The following is a 23836-nucleotide window of genomic DNA, read 5'->3' as shown; positions in this document are numbered from 1 at the left end:
TCTTTGGGTTTTTCACCCCTTTTCCCCCTGGAAAGGGGGTGAAGGTAAAGTAAAGGAGTTTTTCAGCTCCTGCGTCACCTGCCAAGCCAGTTGCAAGGCAGGTGGACACCAAAAGGCCCCCTTAATCCCACTACCAGTGTTTGGGGTTCCCTTTGAAAGGGTATGTATGGACATAAGGGGTACACTTGAATCTCCCACAACCTCAGGGAACACATTTATACTGGTGGTAGTGGATCGTGCCTCCAGGTACCCTAAAGCAATTCCCCTTTGGACTACTACAGCCCCTGCAGCAGCCACAGCCCTCAATTGGTGTCTTCACCAGGGTAGGGTTTCCAAAGGAGGTGGTGTCAGACAGAAGGTCAAACTTTATGTCTGAATACCTCAAACAAATGTTGAATGAGTATGGGGCACAGTACAAATTTATTACACTCTATCAATCTCAAACCAATGGTCTTGTTGAAAGGCTTAACAAGACATTGAAAGGAATGATCATGGGACTCCCTGAAAAACCCACAAGGAGAAGTGATGTCCTTTTGCCATGCTTGCTTTTCACCTACAGGGAGGTGCTTCAGAAGGGAGTAGGGTTTTCCCCCTTTGTACTTCTGTTTGGCCATCCTGTTAGGGGACCACTCTGTCTTGTTAAAGAGGGTTGGGAGAAGCCGCTCCAAGAACTCACACAGGATATTGTGTACTATGTACTGTGCCTAAGGTACACATTGACAGAGTACATGGAAAAAGCTTAAAAGAATCTTGAGGGCAGCCAGGAGCTTTAGAAGCACTGATATGACCTAAAAACGGCACTTCTGGAATTCCAACCAGTGCAAAAGGTGAGCGTATTGGAGCCTGTGACTCCAAGTGTCCTCCAGGACAAATGGAGTGGACCTTGTCCCATCTTAGAGAAGAAAAGTGAAGTCACCGACTTGGTGGACCTGGGCACAAGCAGGACTTCCAAAAGGGTGATCCATGTGAAGCACCTAAAACATTTCCATGACAGGGCTGACATAACCCTGCTAATGGTTGCAGATGGGGATCAGAAGACAGAGAGTGAACCTTTCCCTGACCTCCTCTCTTACAGTCCCAAAGATGGGTCAGTGGATGGAGTGGTCTATCCAGACACCCTTACTGCCCAACAGCAGGCTGACTGTAGGCAGGTTTTCTAGCAATATTCTTAGCTCTTCTCCTTAATCCCTGGTCAGACACACCGGTGTACCCATGATGTAGACACTGGGGACCTGTTCAAAAATATAATCTATTGGCAGTATGATCAAGTTAAGGAAAGCATCAAATCTGAAATCGGAAAGATGCTGGAGTTAGTGGTCTTAGTCCCCAAACCTTACCCACAGTGTTGAAATAGAGAAATGAGGGTTAGTGTGAACCACAAAGGTCTCAATGCTGTCACTAAGACAGAGGTCCCCCCCTTAACCAGAGCTGATGAGCTGATAGAAATATTGGTGCTGCCAGATTTCTTAGCATCTTTGACTTAACTGCAGTGTACTGGCAGATTGGCATGGCCCCAGGAGCCAAAGAGAAAACATCATTCTCCACACCGTATGTGTATTATCAGTTTAATGTTATGCCCTTTCATTTAAAGAATGCTCTTGGTACCTTCCAAAGGTTGGTGAATCAAGTCCTTGCTGGATTGGAGGCCTTTAGTGCAGCATATCTTGATGAAATTGCTGTCTTCAGCACCTCCTGGCAGGATCACCTGGTCCTTCTTGGGAAGGCTTTACAGGCCCTGCAGACTCCAGGGCTAACTATCAAGGCACCAAATGCCAGGGAGGGCAGGGCACTGTTGTAAACTTGGGCAACCCTGTTGGTGGAGGCAAAGTACAACCCCTACAGCCAAACATCCCAGCTTTTCTGGACTGGGAGGCTCCAGAAACCCAGACACAAATCAGGGCATTCCTTCATTTTGACTCAGTATTACAGGAGGTTTGTGAAGAGATATGGGTCCATTGTGTCACCTCTTACATAAGTCACCAACAAGAAGATGCCCAAGAAGATAAACTGGACAGTTTGCTGTCAAAAGGCTTTTGACACCCTGTAAGAGGCTATGTGCTCAGCACCAATTCTCATAGCTCCAGACTACACCAAGCAGTTCATTGTGCAGACTGATGCCTCTGAGCTAGGGATAGGAGCAGTTCTATCCCAGACCAATGATGAAAGCCAAGACCAGTCTGTTGCTTTTATAAGCAGAAGGCTTCTCCCCAGGGAGCAGCGTTGGAGTGCCATTGAGAGGGAGGCCTTTGTTGTGGTTTGGTCCCTGAAGACGCTGTGACCATACAGGTTTGGTACTCACTTCACAGTTCAAACTGATCACAGACCTCTCAAATGACTAATGCAAATGAAAGGTGAAATTCCCAAACTTTTGAGGTGGCCCATCTCCTTACAGGGAAGGACTTTACAGTGGAACATAGACCTAGGACTGCCCATTCCAATGCAGATGGACTTTTCAAGTTCTTCCAACTAGACAATGAAGACTCTCTAATCTCATACTCTTTCACTGGGGGGGGGGGTTTGTATGAAAGTGCCTCTTTCGGCATGGTTTCCCCCTACTTTTTGCCTGATGTTGATACTCTTTGACTAAGCGTGCCATGGGTTCCTGCCAATGAGGAACCCAAGGCCTGTGTTCTTTCCCTAAAACTGTACTGTTGCAAACCCAATTGGCAACTCTCTGGCCACATGCAAGTCCCTTGTAAAAGGTAACATGGGGAGCAAGGGCAGTGTGACAATGGAAGGGCTCCAAGGACTGTTGCACCTATTGTGCCACCCTTGGAGGCCCTGTACCTCAACACACACACACTTCCATTGCAGGCTGCGTGTTTTGGTGCAGAACAAAGTGAAGAGTGGACATGGCACAAATCTCTGTGTGCCATGCCTTTAATCCAATGCCATGCCAAAGGTAAGTAACCCCTCTAGATGGGTGCAATATACAAGTGGTGAGGGTACAGGTGCATGATCCCTGTTCCCCTACCGTGTCTAAGTCCATTCTTAGGCATTGTAAGTGCAGTAAAGCCATAAAGAGTATATGTCATAACGAACTCCTCAGCACCATAATGGCTTTATTGAAATCTGGGAGGTGGTATAAAAATGCTCACCACATTAAACCCATACTGATGCCAGTGTGGGACTTAATGCAAAATGCACTCAGAGGGAATCTTAGGAATGGCCCCTGAAAAACGACCTAAGTCTAGTGTCCTTGCTGAGTGACTGCTTGACAGCTGCCGCCACTAGACATGTTTCTGGATCCCTGGGTAGAGAGCCTAGTGCTTTCTGGTTCCTGAAACAAATCACATTCTGGACGAGGTGCCAAGCCTCCTCCCCAAGGATGGAGGGTCTACAAAAAGGGGCAGTATCAAAGTAATTTCTGCTCCCAGCAACTGGCTCTATCGGTTCCGACGCCCACTTTGGCTGGGAGCATCAGCTGGAAAACCAAGATAGGAAGAGAGGTGTGCCAACCTTTGCCAACCCCTCCCACAAGTGGCGGAGGCGAGGTGAAGCACAACTCTCAGTCCCGCCATCTTGAAGATGGGGAGATGCAGCAAAACAAAGTGAACAAAACAGGTGATGGACAGAATGTGGATCAATGTCACACATTCACCCCAGTCCAAAGATCTGGGCCCAAATCCATCGTTTTTTTGCACTCCACACCACCCTGGGTTAGACAATGGCGATATGCAAATCAGCTCTGACCCTGCACCCCATGGGAACAGTCCAGTCCGAACTACAAAAGCCATGTCCTTCCCAGAACGGAATCAAGCATCCGAGGACCGGACCGGTTTCGAGGTAACACCTCTCATCAGCCCGGCTAGCTTGACTCCAGTGGTGTGGAGTGCCTGGGACCCATGTCTGAGCATCCCCAGCGCACTTATGGCGGCAATTGCAAACAAAACAGGTGATGGACAGAATGTGGATCAATGTCACTCATTCACCCCAGTCCAAAGATCTGGGCCCAAATCCATCGTTTTTTTGCACTCCACACCACCCTGGGTTAGACAATGGCGATATGCAAATCAGCTCTGACCCTGTACCCCATGGGAACAGTCCAGTCCGAACTACAAAAGCCATGTCCTTCCCAGAACGGAATCAAGCATCCGAGGACCGGACCGGTTTCGAGGTAACACCTCTCATCAGCCCGGCTAGCTTGACTCCAGTGGTGTGGAGTGCCTGGGACCCACGTCTGAGCATCCCCAGCGCACTTATGGCGGCAATTGCAAACAAAACAGGTGATGGACAGAATGTGGATCAATGTCACACATTCACCCCAGTCCAAAGATCTGGGCCCAAATCCATCGTTTTTTTGCACTCCACACCACCCTTGGTTAGACAATGGCGATATGCAAATCAGCTCTGACCCTGTACCCCATGGGAACAGTCCAGTCCGAACTACAAAAGCCATGTCCTTCCCAGAACGGAATCAAGCATCCGAGGACCGGACCGGTTTCGAGGTAACACCTCTCATCAGCCCGGCTAGCTTGACTCCAGTGGTGTGGAGTGCCTGGGACCCACGTCTGAGCATCCCCAGCGCACTTATGGCGGCAATTGCAAACAAAACAGGTGATGGACAGAATGTGGATCAATGTCACACATTCACCCAGGTCCAAAGATCTGAGCCCAAATCCATCGTTTTTTTGCACTCCACACCACCCTGGGTTAGACAATGGCGATATGCAAATCAGCTCTGACCCTGTACCCCATGGGAACAGTCCAGTCCGAACTACAAAAGCCATGTCCTTCCCAGAACGGAATCAAGCATCCGAGGACCAGACCCGTTTCGAGGTAACACCTCTCATCAGCCCGGCTAGCTTGACTCCAGTGGTGTGGAGTGCCTGGGACCCACGTCTGAGCATCCCCAGCGCACTTATGGCGGCAATTGCAAACAAAACAGGTGATGGACAGAAAGTGGATCAATGTCACACATTCACCCCAGTCCAAAGATCTGGGCCCAAATCCATCGTTTTTTTGCACTCCACACCACCCTGGGTTAGGCAATGGCGATATGCAAATCAGCTCTGACCCTGTACCCCATGGGAACAGTCCAGTCCGAACTACAAAAGCCATGTCCTTCCCGGAACGGAATCAAGCATCCGAAGACCGGACCGGTTTCGAGGTAACACCTCTCATCAGCCCGGCTAGCTTGACTCCAGTGGTGTGGAGTGCCTGGGACCCACGTCTGAGCATCCCCAGCGCACTTATGGCGGCAATTGCAAACAAAACAGGTGATGGACAGAATGTGGATCAATGTCACACATTCACCCAAGTCCAAAGATCTGGGCCCAAATCCATCGTTTTTTTGCACTCCACACCACCCTGGGTTAGACAATGGCGATATGCAAATCAGCTCTGACCCTGTACCCCATGGGAACAGTCCAGTCCGAACTACAAAAGCCATGTCCTTCCCAGAACGGAATCAAGCATCCGAGGACCGGACCGGTTTCGAGGTAACACCTCTCATCAGCCCGGCTAGCTTGACTCCAGTGGAGTGGAGTGCCTGGGACCCACGTCTGAGCATCCCCAGCGCACTTATGGCGGCAATTGCAAACAAAACAGGTGATGGACAGAATGTGGATCAATGTCACACATTCACCCAAGTCCAAAGATCTGGGCCCAAATCCATCGTTTTTTTGCACTCCACACCACCCTGGGTTAGACAATGGCGATATGCAAATCAGCTCTGACCCTGTACCCCATGGGAACAGTCCAGTCCGAACTACAAAAGCCATGTCCTTCCCAGAACAGAATCAAGCATCCGAGGACCGGACCGGTTTCGAGGTAACACCTCTCATCAGCCCGGCTAGCTTGACTCCAGTGGAGTGGAGTGCCTGGGACCCACGTCTGAGCATCCCCAGCGCACTTATGGCGGCAATTGCAAACAAAACAGGTGATGGACAGAATGTGGATCAATGTCACACATTCACCCCAGTCCAAAGATCTGGGCCCAAATCCATCATTTTTTTGCACTCCACACCACCCTGGGTTAGACAATGGCGATATGCAAATCAGCTCTGACCCTGTACCCCATGGGAACAGTCCAGTCCGAACTACAAAAGCCATGTCCTTCCCAGAACGGAATCAAGCATCCGAGGACCGGACCGGTTTCGAGGTAACACCTCTCATCAGCCCGGCTAGCTTGACTCCAGTGGTGTGGAGTGCCTGGGACCCACGTCTGAGCATCCCCAGCGCACTTATGGCGGCAATTGCAAACAAAACAGGTGATGGACAGAATGTGGATCAATGTCACACATTCACCCCAGTCCAAAGATCTGGGCCCAAATCCATCGTTTTTTTGCACTCCACACCACCCTGGGTTAGACAATGGCGATATGCAAATCAGCTCTGACCCTGTACCCCATGGGAACAGTCCAGTCCGAACTACAAAAGCCATGTCCTTCCCAGAATGGAATCAAGCATCCGAGGACCGGACCGGTTTCGAGGTAACACCTCTCATCAGCCCGGCTAGCTTGACTCCAGTGGTGTGGAGTGCCTGGGACCCACGTCTGAGCATCCCCAGCGCACTTATGGCGGCAATTGCAAACAAAACAGGTGATGGACAGAATGTGGATCAATGTCACACATTCACCCCAGTCCAAAGATCTGGGCCCAAATCCATCGTTTTTTTGCACTCCACACCACCCTGGGTTAGACAATGGCGATATGCAAATCAGCTCTGACCCTGTACCCCATGGGAACAGTCCAGTCCGAACTACAAAAGCCATGTCCTTCCCAGAACGGAATCAAGCATCCGAGGACCGGACCGGTTTCGAGGTAACACCTCTCATCAGCCCGGCTAGCTTGACTCCAGTGGTGTGGAGTGCCTGGGACCCACGTCTGAGCATCCCCAGCGCACTTATGGCAGCAATTGCAAACAAAACAGGTGATGGACAGAATGTGGATCAATGTCACACATTCACCCCAGTCCAAAGATCTGGGCCCAAATCCATCGTTTTTTTGCACTCCACACCACCCTGGGTTAGACAATGGCGATATGCAAATCAGCTCTGACCCTGTACCCCATGGGAACAGTCCAGTCCGAACTACAAAAGCCATGTCCTTCCCAGAACGGAATCAAGCATCCGAGGACCGGACCGGTTTCGAGGTAACACCTCTCATCAGCCCGGCTAGCTTGACTCCAGTGGTGTGGAGTGCCTGGGACCCACGTCTGAGCATCCCCAGCGCACTTATGGCGGCAATTGCAAACAAAAACAGGTGATGGACAGAATGTGGATCAATGTCACACATTCACCCCAGTCCAAAGATCTGGGCCCAAATCCATCGTTTTTTTGCACTCCACACCACCCTGGGTTAGACAATGGCGATATGCAAATCAGCTCTGACCCTGTACCCCATGGGAACAGTCCAGTCCGAACTACAAAAGCCATGTCCTTCCCAGAACGGAATCAAGCATCCGAGGACCGGACCGGTTTCGAGGTAACACCTCTCATCAGCCCGGTTGGTTGACTCCAGTGGTGTGGAGTGCCTGGGACCCACGTCTGAGCATCCCCAGCGCACTTATGGCGGCAATTGCAAACAAAACAGGTGATGGACAGAATGTGGATCAATGTCACACATTCACCCCAGTCCAAAGATCTGGGCCCAAATCCATCGTTTTTTTGCACTCCACACCACCCTGGGTTAGACAATGGTGATATGCAAATCAGCTCTGACCCTGTACCCCATGGGAACAGTCCAGTCTGAACTACAAAAGCCATGTCCTTCCCAGAACGGAATCAAGCATCCGTTTGTTGTGTTTCCATATTCCGCCCTAAGTGCGCTGGGGATGCCCAGACGTGGGTCCCAGGCACTCCACACCACTGGAGTCAAGCTAGCCGGGCTGATGAAAGGTGTTACCTCGAAACCGGTCCGGTCCTCGGATGCTTGATCCCGTTCTGGGAAGGACATGGCTTTTGTAGTTCGGACTGGACTGTTCCCATGGGGCACAGGGTCAGAGCTGATTTGCATATCGCCATTGTCTAACCCAGGGTGGTGTGGAGTGCAAAAAAACGATGGATTTGGGCCCAGATCTTCGGACTGGGTTGAGTGTGTGACATTGATCCACATTCGGTCCATCACCTGTTGTGTTTGCATATTCCGCCCTAAGTGCGCTGGGGATGCCCAGACGTGGGTCCCAGGCACTCCACACCACTGGAGTCAAGCTAGCCGGGCTGATGAAAGGTGTTACCTCGAAACCGGTCCGGTCCTCGGATGCTTGATCCCGTTCTGGGAAGGACATGGCTTTTGTAGTTCGGACTGGACTGTTCCCATGGGGCACAGGGTCAGAGCTGATTTGCATATCGCCATTGTCTAACCCAGGGTGGTGTGGAGTGCAAAAAAACGATGGATTTGGGCCCAGATCTTCGGACTGGGTTGAGTGTGTGACATTGATCCACATTCGGTCCATCACCTGTTGTGTTTGCATATTCCGCCCTAAGTGCGCTGGGGATGCCCAGACGTGGGTCCCAGGCACTCCACACCACTGGAGTCAAGCTAGCCGGGCTGATGAAAGGTGTTACCTCGAAACCGGTCTGGTCCTCGGATGCTTGATCCCGTTCTGGGAAGGACATGGCTTTTGTAGTTCGGACTGGACTGTTCCCATGGGGCACAGGGTCAGAGCTGATTTGTATATCGCCATTGTCTAACCCAGGGTGGTGTGGAGTGCAAAAAAACGATGGATTTGGGCCCAGATCTTCGGACTGGGTTGAGTGTGTGACATTGATCCACATTCGGTCCATCACCTGTTGTGTTTGCAAAAAAAAGTGAGGCTTATGTCCCCCTCCCACTGTTTTACCCACCCCAAGGTAGGCACCCATTGGCCCCAACATGTACCTTCCTGAACCACCCCTAAATTCAGTATTTAGGGGCAACCTTGAACCTTGCTTCTTCAGACAAGCAAGAAGAAGAAGAAAGACCGAAGAGCTATGCTGAAGGAAAAAGAGGAGGACACCAAACTGACTTGCCCCAGCCCTACAAGCCTGTCCTGATCTTGACTTGCTCCATCAGAATACTGGTGTGTCCTGCAAAAAGGAGCCCACCCCTGGAACCCAGAGGACCTGCCCTGCCTTCCCTAAAAAGACTTTGTCTCTTTTGAGCACTGGATTTGCTCACCAACAGACTCTGGTCCCGGCCAAATCTGCATGTCTGCACCACTCTGCATCCGACGCCCATGGCCCGATTTCGAGCGGCCAACACCATGAGGATGTCTCCCTGGCAAACCTGATTTGGGATTTGGTGGTCCCTGACCTTCCTCAAACCTCCTGAGCATGCCTGCAGCCTTTATCTGGAGGGTACACCTGACCGCGACCCGAACCGGTAAGGAAAATCACACGCCAAAAGAAACCCGTGTACCAACGCTCCTCGGCATAGGAAGGCTCAACCAACGGTGTCCAGGCATCCCCCTATATTCCAACTTACCTCTCCAACCAGTGGTCGCCTCCAGAAGATCTTTGTGCCTGAGCCTGCTGTGTTTGTTCTGACCGGAGCTTCCTCATTGAAAACAACAGGGCTCCCGACTTCAATCCAGCACTCTGTACCCGTCTGCCCGAATGCCTTTGTGGGTGCACTTAGTTTGCTATTTTGGATCCTCTCTTGCCCTGAGCTAAACCCTAGGAGCAATGCTCATGCATCCAAGTGGTGTGCCCGTGAGCAGCCACCAACCGAAGTCCTCCTATCCCTCATTGGATAACATTAGGCCTCAGCACTCTGCACGTTGCCGCCCTAGTGCTGCTGAGGGTGCTCTTTGAATGCATCCTTAAACCTGGGGGAACACTGGTTCTAACCCCAGAAACCCAACTCCCAAGACCAATTACTCACCTTTAAACCGATAACCTGATTTTCTCTCATAGAACTTCATTGACTGTTTTTCTATGGAAAAAGTTCTAAGTGTAGAGTTGAAAAAGGTATCAAAACCTAAGAAACTGTGCTTTACCGAAAACTGTTTTACTTACCTTTCGTCTAGGAAATGTCCCTGTGGGATATCTAGGCATATAACACTGAGTAGTAAAGTAATCTGAAAAGTGATCTAAAAGTAATTACAAAGTAACTGCAAAGTAATTTTAACTGTTTCTGAACAAATCCAATTACATCCAACTGTAGTATACTTGAAAAGTACTATTTTACTTACCTGCACCAAGACCTGCCTGGTTCAAAATAAAATACAACAAAGAAATATTTGTATACAAAATTGGTCAGAGTTCAGTCTTTGAGTGTGTGAAATCATTTCTTGCCTGAGTGTGTACAATAAATGCTTAACACTACCTTCTGTTAAAGCCTTACTGCTCACCCACACTATCACAGATAGAGAGTTAGGTATTATCTACTTTAACCTCTGTAAACCTTTGGGGATCCACTGAACTCCGTGCACACTATACCTTACTTGTGTATGGTATATACAGAGCCAGCTTACTACAGCTTCGCATAAGGAGTTCATGTATGTTTATCCCAATGGTTTCCTGTCACAATTCATATGGATTGCTCTGGACAAGCACATCCAGCTATTAGGGATGCAACTAACGTATTGTGTGCCATATTTCTACACGACTTCTAGAAGTGAACCGATGCACCTATTGGAGATGCTTCAGCAAGAAGTATCTAATGTTTCTCAGGGTACATCAGGGCATGTTGGATTTTGAAACTAATTTAAAATCTCTCTGTTTGGAGAACTCAGAGTGCTGAGAAGAGAGGTGGAATCAAATACTACCACTACATACATTTTACCACAAAGAGGACTTCTGGTTGAAGCACATAGACACATTCTCCAATAGCAACAACTTACCACACACTAGCGTAAAAAAAAAGAAAGTGTACTAACAGTAGGTTAACTTTCAGACTACTTTAGCAATTTATAAAGTATTCATACAAGTCCTCACTAGTGACCGGGAATCATGGAAGGCAAAGGAGAATTCTACTTTAGCCATTTACACATATTGAGGAGTGGTTTATGCTGTGCACTGACCTGCATACTATTCATGGAGTAAATAATACATATTACTCTTTTTATTTTGTAGGAAAAGGAAGTCGAGGAGAAATTTAAACAGCTCTTGATTGATATCAACATGATTGAAGAGGAGGGTGTGGAATCCCAAGACCTTGGTGACCGGATGAGAAGCCTACAGCAGCAACTCATGGCCCAGTTCCTTTTGAAGAGGGACATACCCATCTGGTGTCTAAGAGGGTTGGACAACGCCTTTGACTATGAGAATCTTTCACTTACCGAACAGATGAGCCTACTGAAGGCAACTGTTCAGGTAGCACTAAAAGAGGCTGAGATGGAGCAATACAAGATAGATGATATATCCGGGTTCTCTATTCGTATCATGGATGTACTGTACGACACAAACAAGACCTTAGCTGGGGAACTATCGAGAGCTGTCTTTTCTGAGCTTTCCAGCACCAGCCAGGACTTTCTTGGGCACATATTATTCAGTGGAACATGGACCCCAATCCAGGCAGTTGAATTCTCTCTAAAGGTGCAGGAGAGTAGGGTTCCACAAGAGAAGTTGGAAGCCATCCTTCAATGTGTGCAGACGTACCAGATCGATATAAACACGACCATCGCATCTTTGAAGGACCAGGATCCTCTGCTGCTTCTGCAGCAACATGTAAAGAATGAGAAGGACAAGGATTTAAAAACAATACTAGCGGAAATGAGGAAAAACAATTATCCTGAAAAGGTTCTTGCTATCCTGGACCAAGTGCTCAGTGAAGTTGAGGCTCGGCTTCCAGCATTCGAAACCCTAGATCTGGATGAAGCGATGAAGAAAGAAGGTATAGCCATGACCAGATCTATGGACTTTGAAAATCCTGATATTGAGATACTGGTGAAAATGTTGATTGGCTTGTGTGTAGCTGTTCAGGACACTACAACTATTATAACACAGTCAGGAGAGAAGATTGAGGGCTATTTTCCACGCATGAGTCAGCTCGCATCTCTGTTATCTCTGCTCATTTCTAAAGCCCCTGAATGCACTGGTTGTCTTTTGGAGATCGCTACTGGAGAGGGCAAATCTTCCATCGTGGCCATGCTCGCCCTTGTTCATGCCATCCGAGGGAAGAAGGTTGATATTATCACAAGTTCACCAGTACTTGCCCGTCGAGATCAAGAGGAATGGAGCAAACTCTACAAGATGTTTGATGTGTCTTGTAGCGTAGTGCCACCACCAGGGTTAGATGAATGTACCGACTCAAGAGAAATTGACAAGGCAATTAAAAAGGCGTATGCAGCTGATATTGTGTATGGCACTGTTGGGAACTTTGCTGCTGACATTCTACGACAAGAGTTTGAAAAACGCAAAACCAGAGGAGACCGGACTTTTGACATAGCCATTGTGGATGAGGTGGACTATATGACCCTTGACAGTGGTGTCCAAGTCACTTTTCTTTCCCATGCAGCAACAGGAATGAGGCACTTAGATCAACTGCTGGCAGCAATCTGGGCAAAGGTATGCACTTGCCAACGGATCCAAGAGTTCAAAACTGGGGACATACTTTGGGCAACAGGAGCACAATACTTTCACAAAGTTGCTGCATCAGCTGTGATGGGACCAAAGACATCAGAACATTTCTCCCCTCTCGACATTCTAATGCCAGGGCTGCAGTTGGGGTTCGTCAGTGAAGCGGATGTGAAGCAGATTGAATTCCTGCTGGATAAAACTGAGGAACCAGTAACTGAAGCACCACAAGACTCTGCCATCAAGGAAATCATGGATAAACTTGGACCTGATCAGCAGAGGGATCTATTGTCTATCTTTCAACAAATTCTTGAAGATGTTGTTGTCTTTGAGTGTTATGAGGTAAAGGATGGTAAAGCATCTGTTATTGAGAAGAATTCTAAATCAGTCAATTCTACATCAGACTCTAACCCCACGTCCATCAACAACTCTACATCGGAGGAGAGTTCTACAGCTGATAAGAACGCCACATCAAACAACCCTGCACCAGACAATGAAACCATAGCTGAAGACAAGTCCACATCTGAGCATGACAAGATTTGCATTCTTCTCCAGGAACATGGCCTTGCCTGTGAGTTGATGAGCAACAAGGATCTAGTGGAAGGAGCAGTCAGTGAACTGGAATCAAGAATCAGGTACTCAGATACCTATGAACCACCAGATAAACAAGAGAATAAGGATGAAAACTTTATTCTCCTGCCAGCCTACCTGAAGGCATATACCCAGAACAGGCTGGCGGTCTTTGTGGAAAATGCATTGAAGGCACTCACAATGGTGAAGGATCGAGAGTACATGATAGAATCAACCACTGATATGGGAGGAGTGAAGACCAACACGCCCATCCATGAATACCACTCCATCATCCCAGTGGACTTCAAAGCCACTGGTGTGCTTGAGAAGAACAAGCGCTGGGGTGATGGCTTACAGCAGTTTCTGGAGCTGAAACACCAGTTGGCGATCTCACCACTGTCCAACGTCACCAATTTCATGTCAAATTTCCATTTCCTTCAACGATACACTAAAGGCGCAGGCATGTTTGGGGTCTCTGGAACTCTTGGTGATGAGGCAGAGGTTAAATTCCTGAACAAACACTACAGGGTGTCTAGTTATGTCATGCCTACTCATCGCTACACCAGGAAGACTGAGCTACCAACTCTTCAGGTCCAAGGGGGGCGCGACAAATGGATCAAAAGTATTTGTGCAAGTGTGAAGGAACGCACAAGTCCAAATCAGTGGGGCAAAGGTCAAGCAACTTTAGTTGTCTGCGAAGATGTTAAAACGGCCGAAAAGCTACAAAAAGAGTTAATAGAACTAAAGGTTGTTTCTGATTCAGGTAAAATAGCTCTGTACACCAGAAGTGACATGCACAATATTGAAAAGAGAATATTTGGTCCAGGAGATGTTATCATTGCCACAAACCTTGGTGGAAGAGGCACAGATGTTAAAATCACTAGAGATGTCAATGAAAGTGGAGGGCTCTTTGTTATTCTCACCCATTTCCCCACAAATATGAGAGTTGAAAAGCAAATCTTTGGTCGGACCTCTCGTAAAGGAAACCCAGGGATGGTCCAGATGATTTTAAACTATGAAAGCTTGTTGCCATCATATCAGGGGCAACCCATAGAAGTCATGAGACAGCTCAGAGCAGACTACGAGAAGAAGCGTACCACAGACATGGAAGGCGATGAGCTCTTGGAAGTTCAGATGCGAGAGAAACTATTTGAGACCTTTTGTGAAAATCTAAATGTTTTTCAACAGAATTATAATAAGGAGGAAAAGCGAGACATTTACATGACTTCTGATTCACCGAAGGGTGAGGTCATCCTTGATTACTCCAAGACAAAGCTTGACTACCGCCCAGCTCTGAATGCGTTGAAGGAGAGCTGGGCCCTTTGGCTCACACTACATGAAAAAGACATTGATGAACATAAAGACATCGAAGACCTCAAGAAAGACCTTGGCCAAGTGATCCAGAGGAGGGCAGACAGCCTCCTGCGAGGAGAATCAGATAACTTCTACGACTTCATCAAACAGGCTATGGATCGAATGTACCTCCACACTCAAAACAAAGCATCGGATTTTGGGGCGCTATCATTCTGGCAGAAAGCTGAGAAGACCGATCGAGTGTACCGGGCTGTCTCACTCTACAATCAGGCCTACATTACAATTAATCTAGGACTGGAAGGCTACATGCAGAAGGCCATAGACCTTTTAAAAGAATCTAAGCAAATGATCGATGTCTACGTATCTGAGGTGTCAAACACTATAGTTGCCTGCCAGATGTCCTGCTTAGCCAAGTTTGAACCTCACAACAAAGACGATCCCAACTTCACAAAACAAATGCAAACCCGCAAGAGCCTCTTCAAGTCCTGGATCGACTACATTGACAAGTCAGTAGCAAAGCTAACTGAGCTTCAAAGTAATAATAATGTTGCTATCACCAAGGACCAAGCTGTCTTCTCTTTGTCAACTGATCAGAACCCAATAACCACTGACGAGCTTATTGTGCTGTATGACTACGGCCTTTCCTTTGTGTTTGAAGTTGAAAAGAAGCCTGAATTCTCCATCAGTGCTCTCATTTGCTTCATAGTTGGAGCGTTGCAGGTCCTCGCTGGGGTCCTTGTGTGTGTTCTCACCTGTGGGGCGGCTAGTCAGTTCGGAATGGGTCTGATTTCTGAGGGTGTGTCGGACATGATATCAGGGATCGAAGGGATGATAAAAGGTGCATTCGATTGGGCGGAATGGGCAATATCCAAGGCCATTAGTATTGGGCTATCACTCATAACTGCAGGTTTTAACATCATTAAAAAGGCAGCAAAAGCCATTGTGAAAGTGACAAAAGGTCTACTCAATGGAACCAAAACGTTTGCCTCTCTTGCTGATGACATAATTCGTTCTGGAAAAGCTGTCATGTCTTCAATTCATACGTCTGCAAAATCAACTGTCTCTGCCGCGTCTAAAAAGGCCTTGTCCAACTCCATCAAGAGCATTGCCTCAAGTTCTGCCACAAAGAAAAACTTTGTGCAGATAGTAAAGTACACTGGACAAGAGATCGCCAAACAAGGGACCCTGAAAGCTATAGAGTATGGCATGGATGAAGCCCTCCAAGCTGTTTTCAAGCAAATATTTGAAAATGCCTTCAAAGATATGATAGCAAAATCAATAAAAGGAGACAAAACTTTGAACCAATCAATTATAAAGTTTATAATTATCAATGGGGTACCAGAGAATGCCCTAAAAACAGAAAACCCAGCCACTTTTCAGATTCGAGACACCCATAAAGAGATCATGAACAATATATTGGGAGATGTTTGCCAGTCGGCGGTTGCTAATGTCACTGAAGACTACAGCACCTTGAACAAGTTCTTCAATCAACTCAACAATATGAAAGATGGCATCCTGCAAATCCTGGGGAAGGCCAAAGTGAGTGGAGCTATCCAAAAAGGGTTCAAGCTCAGTGTTGCTGTCGGGAAAAGTCTGGCTGAATTTGTGCAAATGCTAAATTCTGCCCCAACACAAGATGTGATTGAAAATAGAGTCATTCCATTTATGATTAAGGAATGTGATGGGTTCATATCTGCCACTGACTATAAGGATGATGGACGCCAGCATTTTCCAGATGTTGAGGCAGTGAAAGTTATCTTACTGGAGACGATATCCCAGAACCTGAGTGATAACTTCATAGCTTTGCTTTCAAGCCGCCTAACTAGCTTGATAAATAACCCTATTCGTGTAGAGTTGAATCAGCATGTAGGGAAGACCATTGACAATATTCTTGGAAGAAACAAGACTGAGCGCTTCTTCATAGAACAAAAGCACAAAAGGAAGATGAAGAAGACACCAGTTGATGGAGGAAAAGTTAAACTAACAGAGGCTGAGCAGAAGGAGGTGAACGACTATGTGAAGAAAATGCAGGATACAAGTTGCCCGGCCACAGAGCTGGATCTGAACATCCTGACGAAGAGTGACCTTCTGGAAGGAAAAGGCATCAAGGTCATCATGGTGGACGAGAATCAGAAGAACATCTCAACGGAGATCTACCGGGGCAAAGACTCCACAGCCGGCGTCATCACCCTCCAGCTGCAGAAAGTAAAGGAGAGGAGTGAAGGGTAAGGAACCAGCTCATAATAATGAACGTGTCTCAATGTGTCTCCTGATTTCAGTTATGCATATGTCATCCATCTTGTCTGTACTACACGTCTGTGGCCCTGAGAGCTCTTGGACCAGTGGCACATGGTTAAAACATTTCAGACAGTAAGAAATGAGATGGGAACCCTACATTGGGAAGGGCTGATAGTCTGCAATCTGCACTCTCCCATCGGTGTCCTTGAACCTTGCACTTTATCCCTACTCAAGACCTTTACACTAACCACGTTACCCAGAAGAATATCATGCATCTTCACAAATATGTCTCAATATCAGGATTTGGGGAATCAGGGAAATGGCATATATAAAAAGGAATATTAGGAATATAATGCAGCTGTTTCTGAAATGAAGTTCATACTTAATAGTGATGCTGTTTATAACTGTCTGCAAACAGTGCCTCCTACTCCTGCAGCTTCAGCTGTTTCTGATGATTCTTGGCACAAAGTAACATTGAAAGTCATTTAACAGAGAAGCATTTAAGTCACTAAATACTATTTTACCATTAAAAGGTTTTGAGACATCTGGTTTCTCTTGTGTGCTCTCCACTGTACACCTCAATATTTAGAGTCTCTGCTGTCTACACTTGGGTAAAGGGCATGTGTTTATTTACACAGAGGACACTGGATGTTGTCATCGGAAAATTGATGTCAGAGTCTTTGGTGAGATCCACTTTGAGATGCCTCCTTAGCACTTGAGCCCCACTAGAAATACAAACCCCCCTCTCTGAGTTACCGGCAAGCAGGTTAGTATTTGCTAAAAGCATTTATGGACTAGAACCTCCACTTCTCTCCACATTGGTTGATCCGCTGACAGCCCTTTTGATTAGCCACTTCCAACTTACCTTGCCAAACACAGCCTGAAAGTGTGATCATTCTGAAAGAGGAGCCATGATACATCATGTTCTCAATGGTCTCTTTATTTTGGGAGTTTGGGTGTTCCATTTGTATATATATTTTTATTTTCATTTAAAAAATTTCCATTTTCAATTTTAGCCAAACACTTAAGAAAGATCCAAACATTTTGAATCGAATGTCAGGAATTATGAGCAGTCCTTGTCTTCATCCTCAAAAAATACAGTCAGAGGCAAAAAAAAGGCAGATGAGACAATTCTATCAAGACCACAGTGGATATCCACCAGAAGAAACCTTGACCAGATACTGGGACCATGATGTGACCATGATATGTAAGGTCCACCAATTAGTACAAACCTGTAAGGCGAGGCCCCACACCACCCTCAGTGTTGCGCTTTATTATCAGCCCAACCCACTTGCCAGAGAAAAGTCTAGCGCTGACCTGCTGGCAGGGAGTATTTATAATGGGGAGTGAAGTATGGGATGGGATCCTATGTGAGAGTTAAAATCTCAGAGGCGGTCCCAAGGTGCTCTCTTTTTGGAATGGTCTAGCTTATGGTTATAAACAGGAATGTTGGGGTGCACAAGTGTGTCAATTATCCCTGCATCTTCTTCATCAACATGTTTCAACCTCATGTAGGCGTCTGAGTGGGTTTCGCTGCTTTTGTCAGGATGGGGATCTCTAGTGTCCTTCCTCACCCTCCGCAGAGCTTGTGCGTAACTCTAGGTACAGCAGCAGAGAAAGAAAAAAGTGTGCCATCTAGGCTCCACTCCATTAACCCATCCGTGGGGCCCTTCTAATTTTAGATTACGGACCACCAAAAACTAGGGGAACGAGAGAAAAATTTTCAGCCAACTTATACATTTGGGTGTTGTATATCCGCATGCTGGCTTGCAATGAATGTGAGTAGCCCATGATCTCTCACCAAACCACAGTGTGGCTCTTATATCACACTGCAGTAGAGCCATAAAACTGCCATACTATATCCTTCGACTCCATAGTAAACTTCCCCTCTGTAGTTGGGAATTACAACACCATCTTTGATATAGAAGACCACTCGGCCAAAATTGACCACTTACTTCCACTAAAAGGATTCACATTCTACATCCTTAATCACTGTTTTCCTTAGAAAAGTAGCAAGTCTTGATGGGATTCCTTCCATTCCAATGTCAGACAGGGAAAATCAATTGATAACACCATTTTGAGTTATGATGCTTGTTTCTTTGGAAAAGCTTCACTCACTTCTGTCTTCCAATTTCTATATATACTGTGAGTTCTTCATCCATTCTATCCAACCTGCGTGCTGTCGTCACTGGCATCAACAAGGCTAGTTCATCTCTGACCATGATCCGAGTACCTTCATAGTGCTGCACCCTTGGGGATAGAAGTGTATCTTCTTTCAAAATGTCCATGTAGTGCCGCGGGTCACCCAGGTGGTCTTTGTGATCTGGAGACAGGCGTTGCGCTGTATGGGTTGGTGGGGCAAGCTGACAGCCGAAACTCCGCTGTGGAATAACGGACAGCTTCCTGCACTGGCCTCCCTGTCGGGGTTTGGAGGCTGGGACGCCATCGGGATTTCCTCACTTGGCCAGGTCCTCACGGGGACTACCCTCAAATCCTTTCAGGATCTCAGCTCTGAATTCGATATGTCCAAGACCCAATTTTTCAAATATCTACAATTCCGCCATTCACTCGCGCCGAGTCTGGTGGGGCTGGACCGGCTTCCCGAATTCAGCCCAGTGGAGGCCAAGCTCTTCATGGGGGACCTGGGAGATAAGAAAGTTTCCAAAATATACCAAACGCTGGTTACTCACTGCTCTTCTTCTCTCCTGTCACTGAAGGCCTCCTGGGAGACAGATGTTGGCCCGTTGGATGAGGATGACTGGAGGGAGGCCCTTGAGTCCCCCCGTGGAGCTGCCATTGCTGTGCGACTCAGGTTCATACAGTTTAAATACCTACATAGGGCATACTACACTAGGGAGAGACTGTGGAGAGCGGGCCTCATTGCCGCTCCGGAATGCTTGCGTTGTGGAGCTGAGAGAGGAACGCTGCTGCATACGGTGTGGTCTTGTGCGGGTCTAACCCGATTTTGGAATGGGGTGTGGAATTGTTTGTCGGAAGTGCTGGGGTGGGACCTCCCTCGTACACCCAGACTGGGCCTCCTCCATGTCCTGGAGAATGTAGGAGGAAACATTTACAAACGTCACCTCCTATTACTGGGTCTGGTTGTGGCTAAGCGAGATCTGGCGAGAGCCTGGAAGAGCGACCGTGCCCCCCCACTTAGCGCCTGGAAAGCGGGCTTAGACTTTCTTATGGGGCTTGAATTACCTGTGTTTGAGGCCAGGGGGTGCCCCCGGAAGCATTACAAGATCTGGAAGCGGTGGGCGGATTACAGGGGATTGACCTTGGAACCCCCAGTTGATATAGATGATGTACAACCTCCGGATGGGGACCTTGGGACCTAGGACTGTATCTGATACCTACTATGCTTTACCTGTATATTTTGGTGGCATGTGAACACGTGCACTGGGTTAGGGTGGGATAATTGGTGGGTAGCCGGGGGTGGGGGTTGGGGTGTTTTCCTTGGGGGTTGGGGGGGCATGGGATGGGGAGGGGGGCGATTTAAAGTTTAGGCCTTCTATTCATCCTGCTATATGTTTACTGTAGACAGCATCCTCCTGATTGTGGAGAACTGTACCTATGCTATGCCTAAACTTTCAATAAAAGCAGTTGTGAAAAAAAAATGTCCATGTAGTGTTTTTTGGAATGGTTAAGTGGTCTCTTGCTGTGAGGCAGTGAGATGTGTGTACCAGTGGTGTTTACGTGAAATTGTTAAAAGTTTCTCCTCTGAGGAAAGTGTTTTTCTTGCGTGTGTATACAGTGTTGCTCTTACATCATTAAACACTTGGCTTTCTGTATGGGGTTGGCTTTAATTGGCCAGTCGTCCAAGTGCGGATCTTAAACACTTTTTTTATTTGAATTTTTATTGGGATTTTTATTAGTCAACCATAACATATAGTCGTCATATAGTCGTCATATAAAGGACATTTGCATACTCACAACCTTTAAAAATGAGCATGGAAATTCTGACATTTTTAAAGTATCTCGGTGTGAACACAGCACCTCTCCTACTGTCACATTAGAGTCACCACAGGAGAATCCGTGTCTGTCCATTAAGAAGGGTGACTTTCAGTCATGACATGGGGGTCCATACCCTTGGCAGTGGTCCTTCAGTCATGGCTGGGGGGCCCGCACTCCTGGTGGAGGCCCCTTAAGTCATGTCAGAGGGGTCCCTACCCATGGCAGAGGTCCTGCAGTCATGGCTGGGGGGCGGCACTCGTGGCACGGGCCCTTCAGTCATGGCAGAGGGGCCTGCACTTGTGGCAAATGCCCCTCCAGTCATGACAGGGGGGGTCCATTCTCTTGGCGGAGCCCCTGCAGTCGTGGGTGGGGGGCCGGCAATCGTGGTGGAGGCCCCACAGTTATGGCAGGGGGCCTGCATTCATTGAAAAGGTCTCACGGTTGAACCGGGGGTTCCCACTCATGGCAGAGGAACCGCAGTCACATCAGGGGGGCCGCACTTGTGGCAGAAGCCTCACGGTCATGGTGTGAGGCCCTGCACTTGCAGCAAAGGCTCCCAATTGTACTGGGGGACCTGCACTCATGGCAAAGGCCATGCAGTTGTACCGGGGGCACTCGTGGCGGAGGGCTTGTAGTCATGCTGGGGGCCCACACTTGTGGCAGAGGCCCCTTCTGTCATGATAGGGGGGTCAAGACCCGTGGCAGTGATCCTGCAGTCATGGTTCGGGGGCCCAAACTCGTGGTGAAAGCCCCTTCAGTCAAGACAGTAAGGTCCATACCCGTGGCAGAGGTCCAGCAGTTATGGCGGGAGGCCCGCTTTCATGGCGGAAGTCCCTTCAGTCATGACAGGGGGGTCCATACCCATGGCTGTGGTCCTTCAGTCATGGCCTGAGGTCCCACACTCATCGCAAATGCCATGCAGTTGTACCAGGGGTGCATTCATGGCAGAGGCCTTGAAGTTATGTTGGGGGGCCCGCACTTGAGGCGGAGGCCCTGCAGTCATGGCATAGGGGCTTTGCTCGTGGCAAAGGCACCCAGTTGTGCCGGGGGCCCGCACTCATGACAGAGGCCCTGCAGTTGTACGAGGGGGGCCTTCAATCCTTGTACTTGTGGAAGGGGCCTGCAATGGGCACCAGCCGTCTAGAGGTCAGATAGTGCACTGGGACCTGCTAACCAGGCCCCACTACTCATGCTCTTTCCCCCAAAAGTAATGTCAATTGTACCACCCAATTGGCAAGGTATTTTGCCTCCTTTTAAATACCTAGAAATGGAATGGCTTACCTCCTTTTTAAAAAACCGGACTCAGGCGGTATTCACCCCTCCCTTTACCTCGGACAGTCGTCCGCTTAAGTGGGGAGTCCCGCAGGGCTCCTCACTAAGCCCCCTCTTATTCAATGTTTACTTCTCTCCTTTGGCTGAGATCATTGCCCAATCAGGTATAAAAGCTACTTCTTACGCTGACGACATTCAGCTTTTGTTTGCTTACAATAACCCTACTCAGTCCACCTTTGACCCTCTAAAGAACTGTCTTAACAACATAGCCCGTTGGATAGACAACAGCTTCCTACGGCTTAACGCCGGTAAAACTGAGGTCCTCTTTTTTCATCAGCCCTCCAATCTCTGGTGGCCCCATGAATTAAGTACACCCCCCTTACCCAAAGAATCAGTGAAAAATCTTGGGGTTAGATGGGACACATGCCTCTCTTTTCATAAACAAGTCCAGATGGTGTCCGCTGCATGTTTTTCCAAAATTAGGATGGGTAAAAAATTCATAAATTTTCTACCCAATAACACCAGAAGAACTATCATCCAAGCACTGATTACGTCCCATCTGGATTACGCCAAAGGCCTCTATATTGGACTTGCCTCTGGTCTCCGCCATCGACTTCAGATGGTTCAAAATGCCGCAGTCCAGCTGGTCTGCGGCATTTCCTTGCGTGAGCACATATCCTCTCTTTTTTTTTTTTCTGCACCTAAGTGTCCTTGCCGAGCCCCCTCCCACCCCCCCCCCAGCCTCCCGTCCCCCCCCCCCACCCTCCCCCTTGTGTGAGCAATCAGGCATAAGCCACGGCTGCTGGAGCCGCCAGTCAGTCCTGTAAAGAAAGAAGTCTAGGTCCGTGACCGGCAAAAAGTGCTGCTGCGTGAGATTGCAATACAGTGAGTGGGTGCATATGTGACTTTCGAGCCTGTGTCAACCCATTTAATCAATATAAGTAACCAGGATATATAGAAGAGGAGACAGATAAGGGTGAAGACGTATCCAAATACGGGATAGATTTATAGATTTGTGAGCGTTATCTAGTCTTTATGTCCCTTTTTTGGCTTTAATTTCATCAAGGTACTCTTTAGCCGTGATTTCTGATAGAAAGACCCTGGTAGATCCTTTATGAACAACTTTCAGTCTAGCTGGGTTCATAAGATATACTTCCGCGCCTTGTTGCTGGAAAGGGGAAATAAGTTGCCTCAGGTGCCATCTGCGCTCCACAGTTTGATGACAAAAGTCTGGTTTAGCAAAGAACAAGATCCCATTAGCCCCTTTTTTACAGTTTGGTCGGGCTTGGTCGTAGATCAATTGCCTTAAAAGAAAGTTACCAAAGTAAACCAGGAATACTCTGGGTTGGCCACCAGTTGAGTTACTGCCATTCTGTTGTCGCTTTTGAAAGAATGGGAAGCGGTGAGCTCGCTGTACCTCTCGGTTCCAATCCCACCCAGGGTGGTCAGGGAAGGATTCACGTAGCAGGTTAACTATGAATTGTCGGGGGTCATCCCCTTCTTTCCCTTCTGGAATGCCTAGTAAGCGGAGGTTGTTTCTTCGTTGCCGATTTTCTTGCTCCTCCATCTTTACCATTATGTCTGTAAGGCAGGCGGAATGGGATTCACTCAGTTGTTTGGTAGCCACTGCTTAACGCCGGTAAAACTGAGGTCCTCTTTTTTCATCAGCCCTCCAATCTCTGGTGGCCCCATGAATTAAGTACACCCCCCTTACCCAAAGAATCAGTGAAAAATCTTGGGGTTAGATGGGACACATGCCTCTCTTTTCATAAACAAGTCCAGATGGTGTCTGCTGCATGTTTTTCCAAAATTAGGATGGGTAAAAAATGCATTAATTTTCTACCCAATAACACCAGAAGAACTATCATCCAAGCACTGATTACGTCCCATCTGGATTACGCCAAAGGCCTCTATATTGGACTTGCCTCTGGTCTCCGCCATCGACTTCAGATGGTTCAAAATGCCGCAGTCCGGCTGGTCTGCGACATTTCCTTGCGTGAGCACATATCCTCTCATAGACGACGTCTTCATTGGCTCCCAAT

General features: G+C 47.8%; 1 protein-coding gene and 1 pseudogene across 1 annotated transcript in view; one reads left to right on the top strand and one right to left on the bottom strand.

Moving 5' to 3' along the window:
• Positions 1-23836, top strand: part of LOC147725861 (uncharacterized) — a 293683-nt gene that overhangs the window by 155419 nt on the left and 114428 nt on the right. Inside the window, exon 5 of the mRNA XM_086960008.1 lies at positions 11001-16552. Within this exon, the coding sequence (XP_086816134.1) occupies positions 11001-16552 (5552 nt within the window). The remainder of the gene's footprint in view (positions 1-11000; positions 16553-23836) is intronic.
• The window catches only part of LOC147725862 (uncharacterized), a 40990-nt pseudogene continuing 40787 nt past the window's right edge, over positions 23634-23836 (bottom strand).

This window comes from Lissotriton vulgaris, chromosome 3_1 (genome assembly GCF_964263255.1).
Source record: "Lissotriton vulgaris chromosome 3_1, aLisVul1.2, whole genome shotgun sequence".
Lineage (NCBI taxonomy): Eukaryota > Metazoa > Chordata > Amphibia > Caudata > Salamandridae > Lissotriton > Lissotriton vulgaris.
This window is presented reverse-complemented; position numbering and strand designations above follow the sequence as displayed.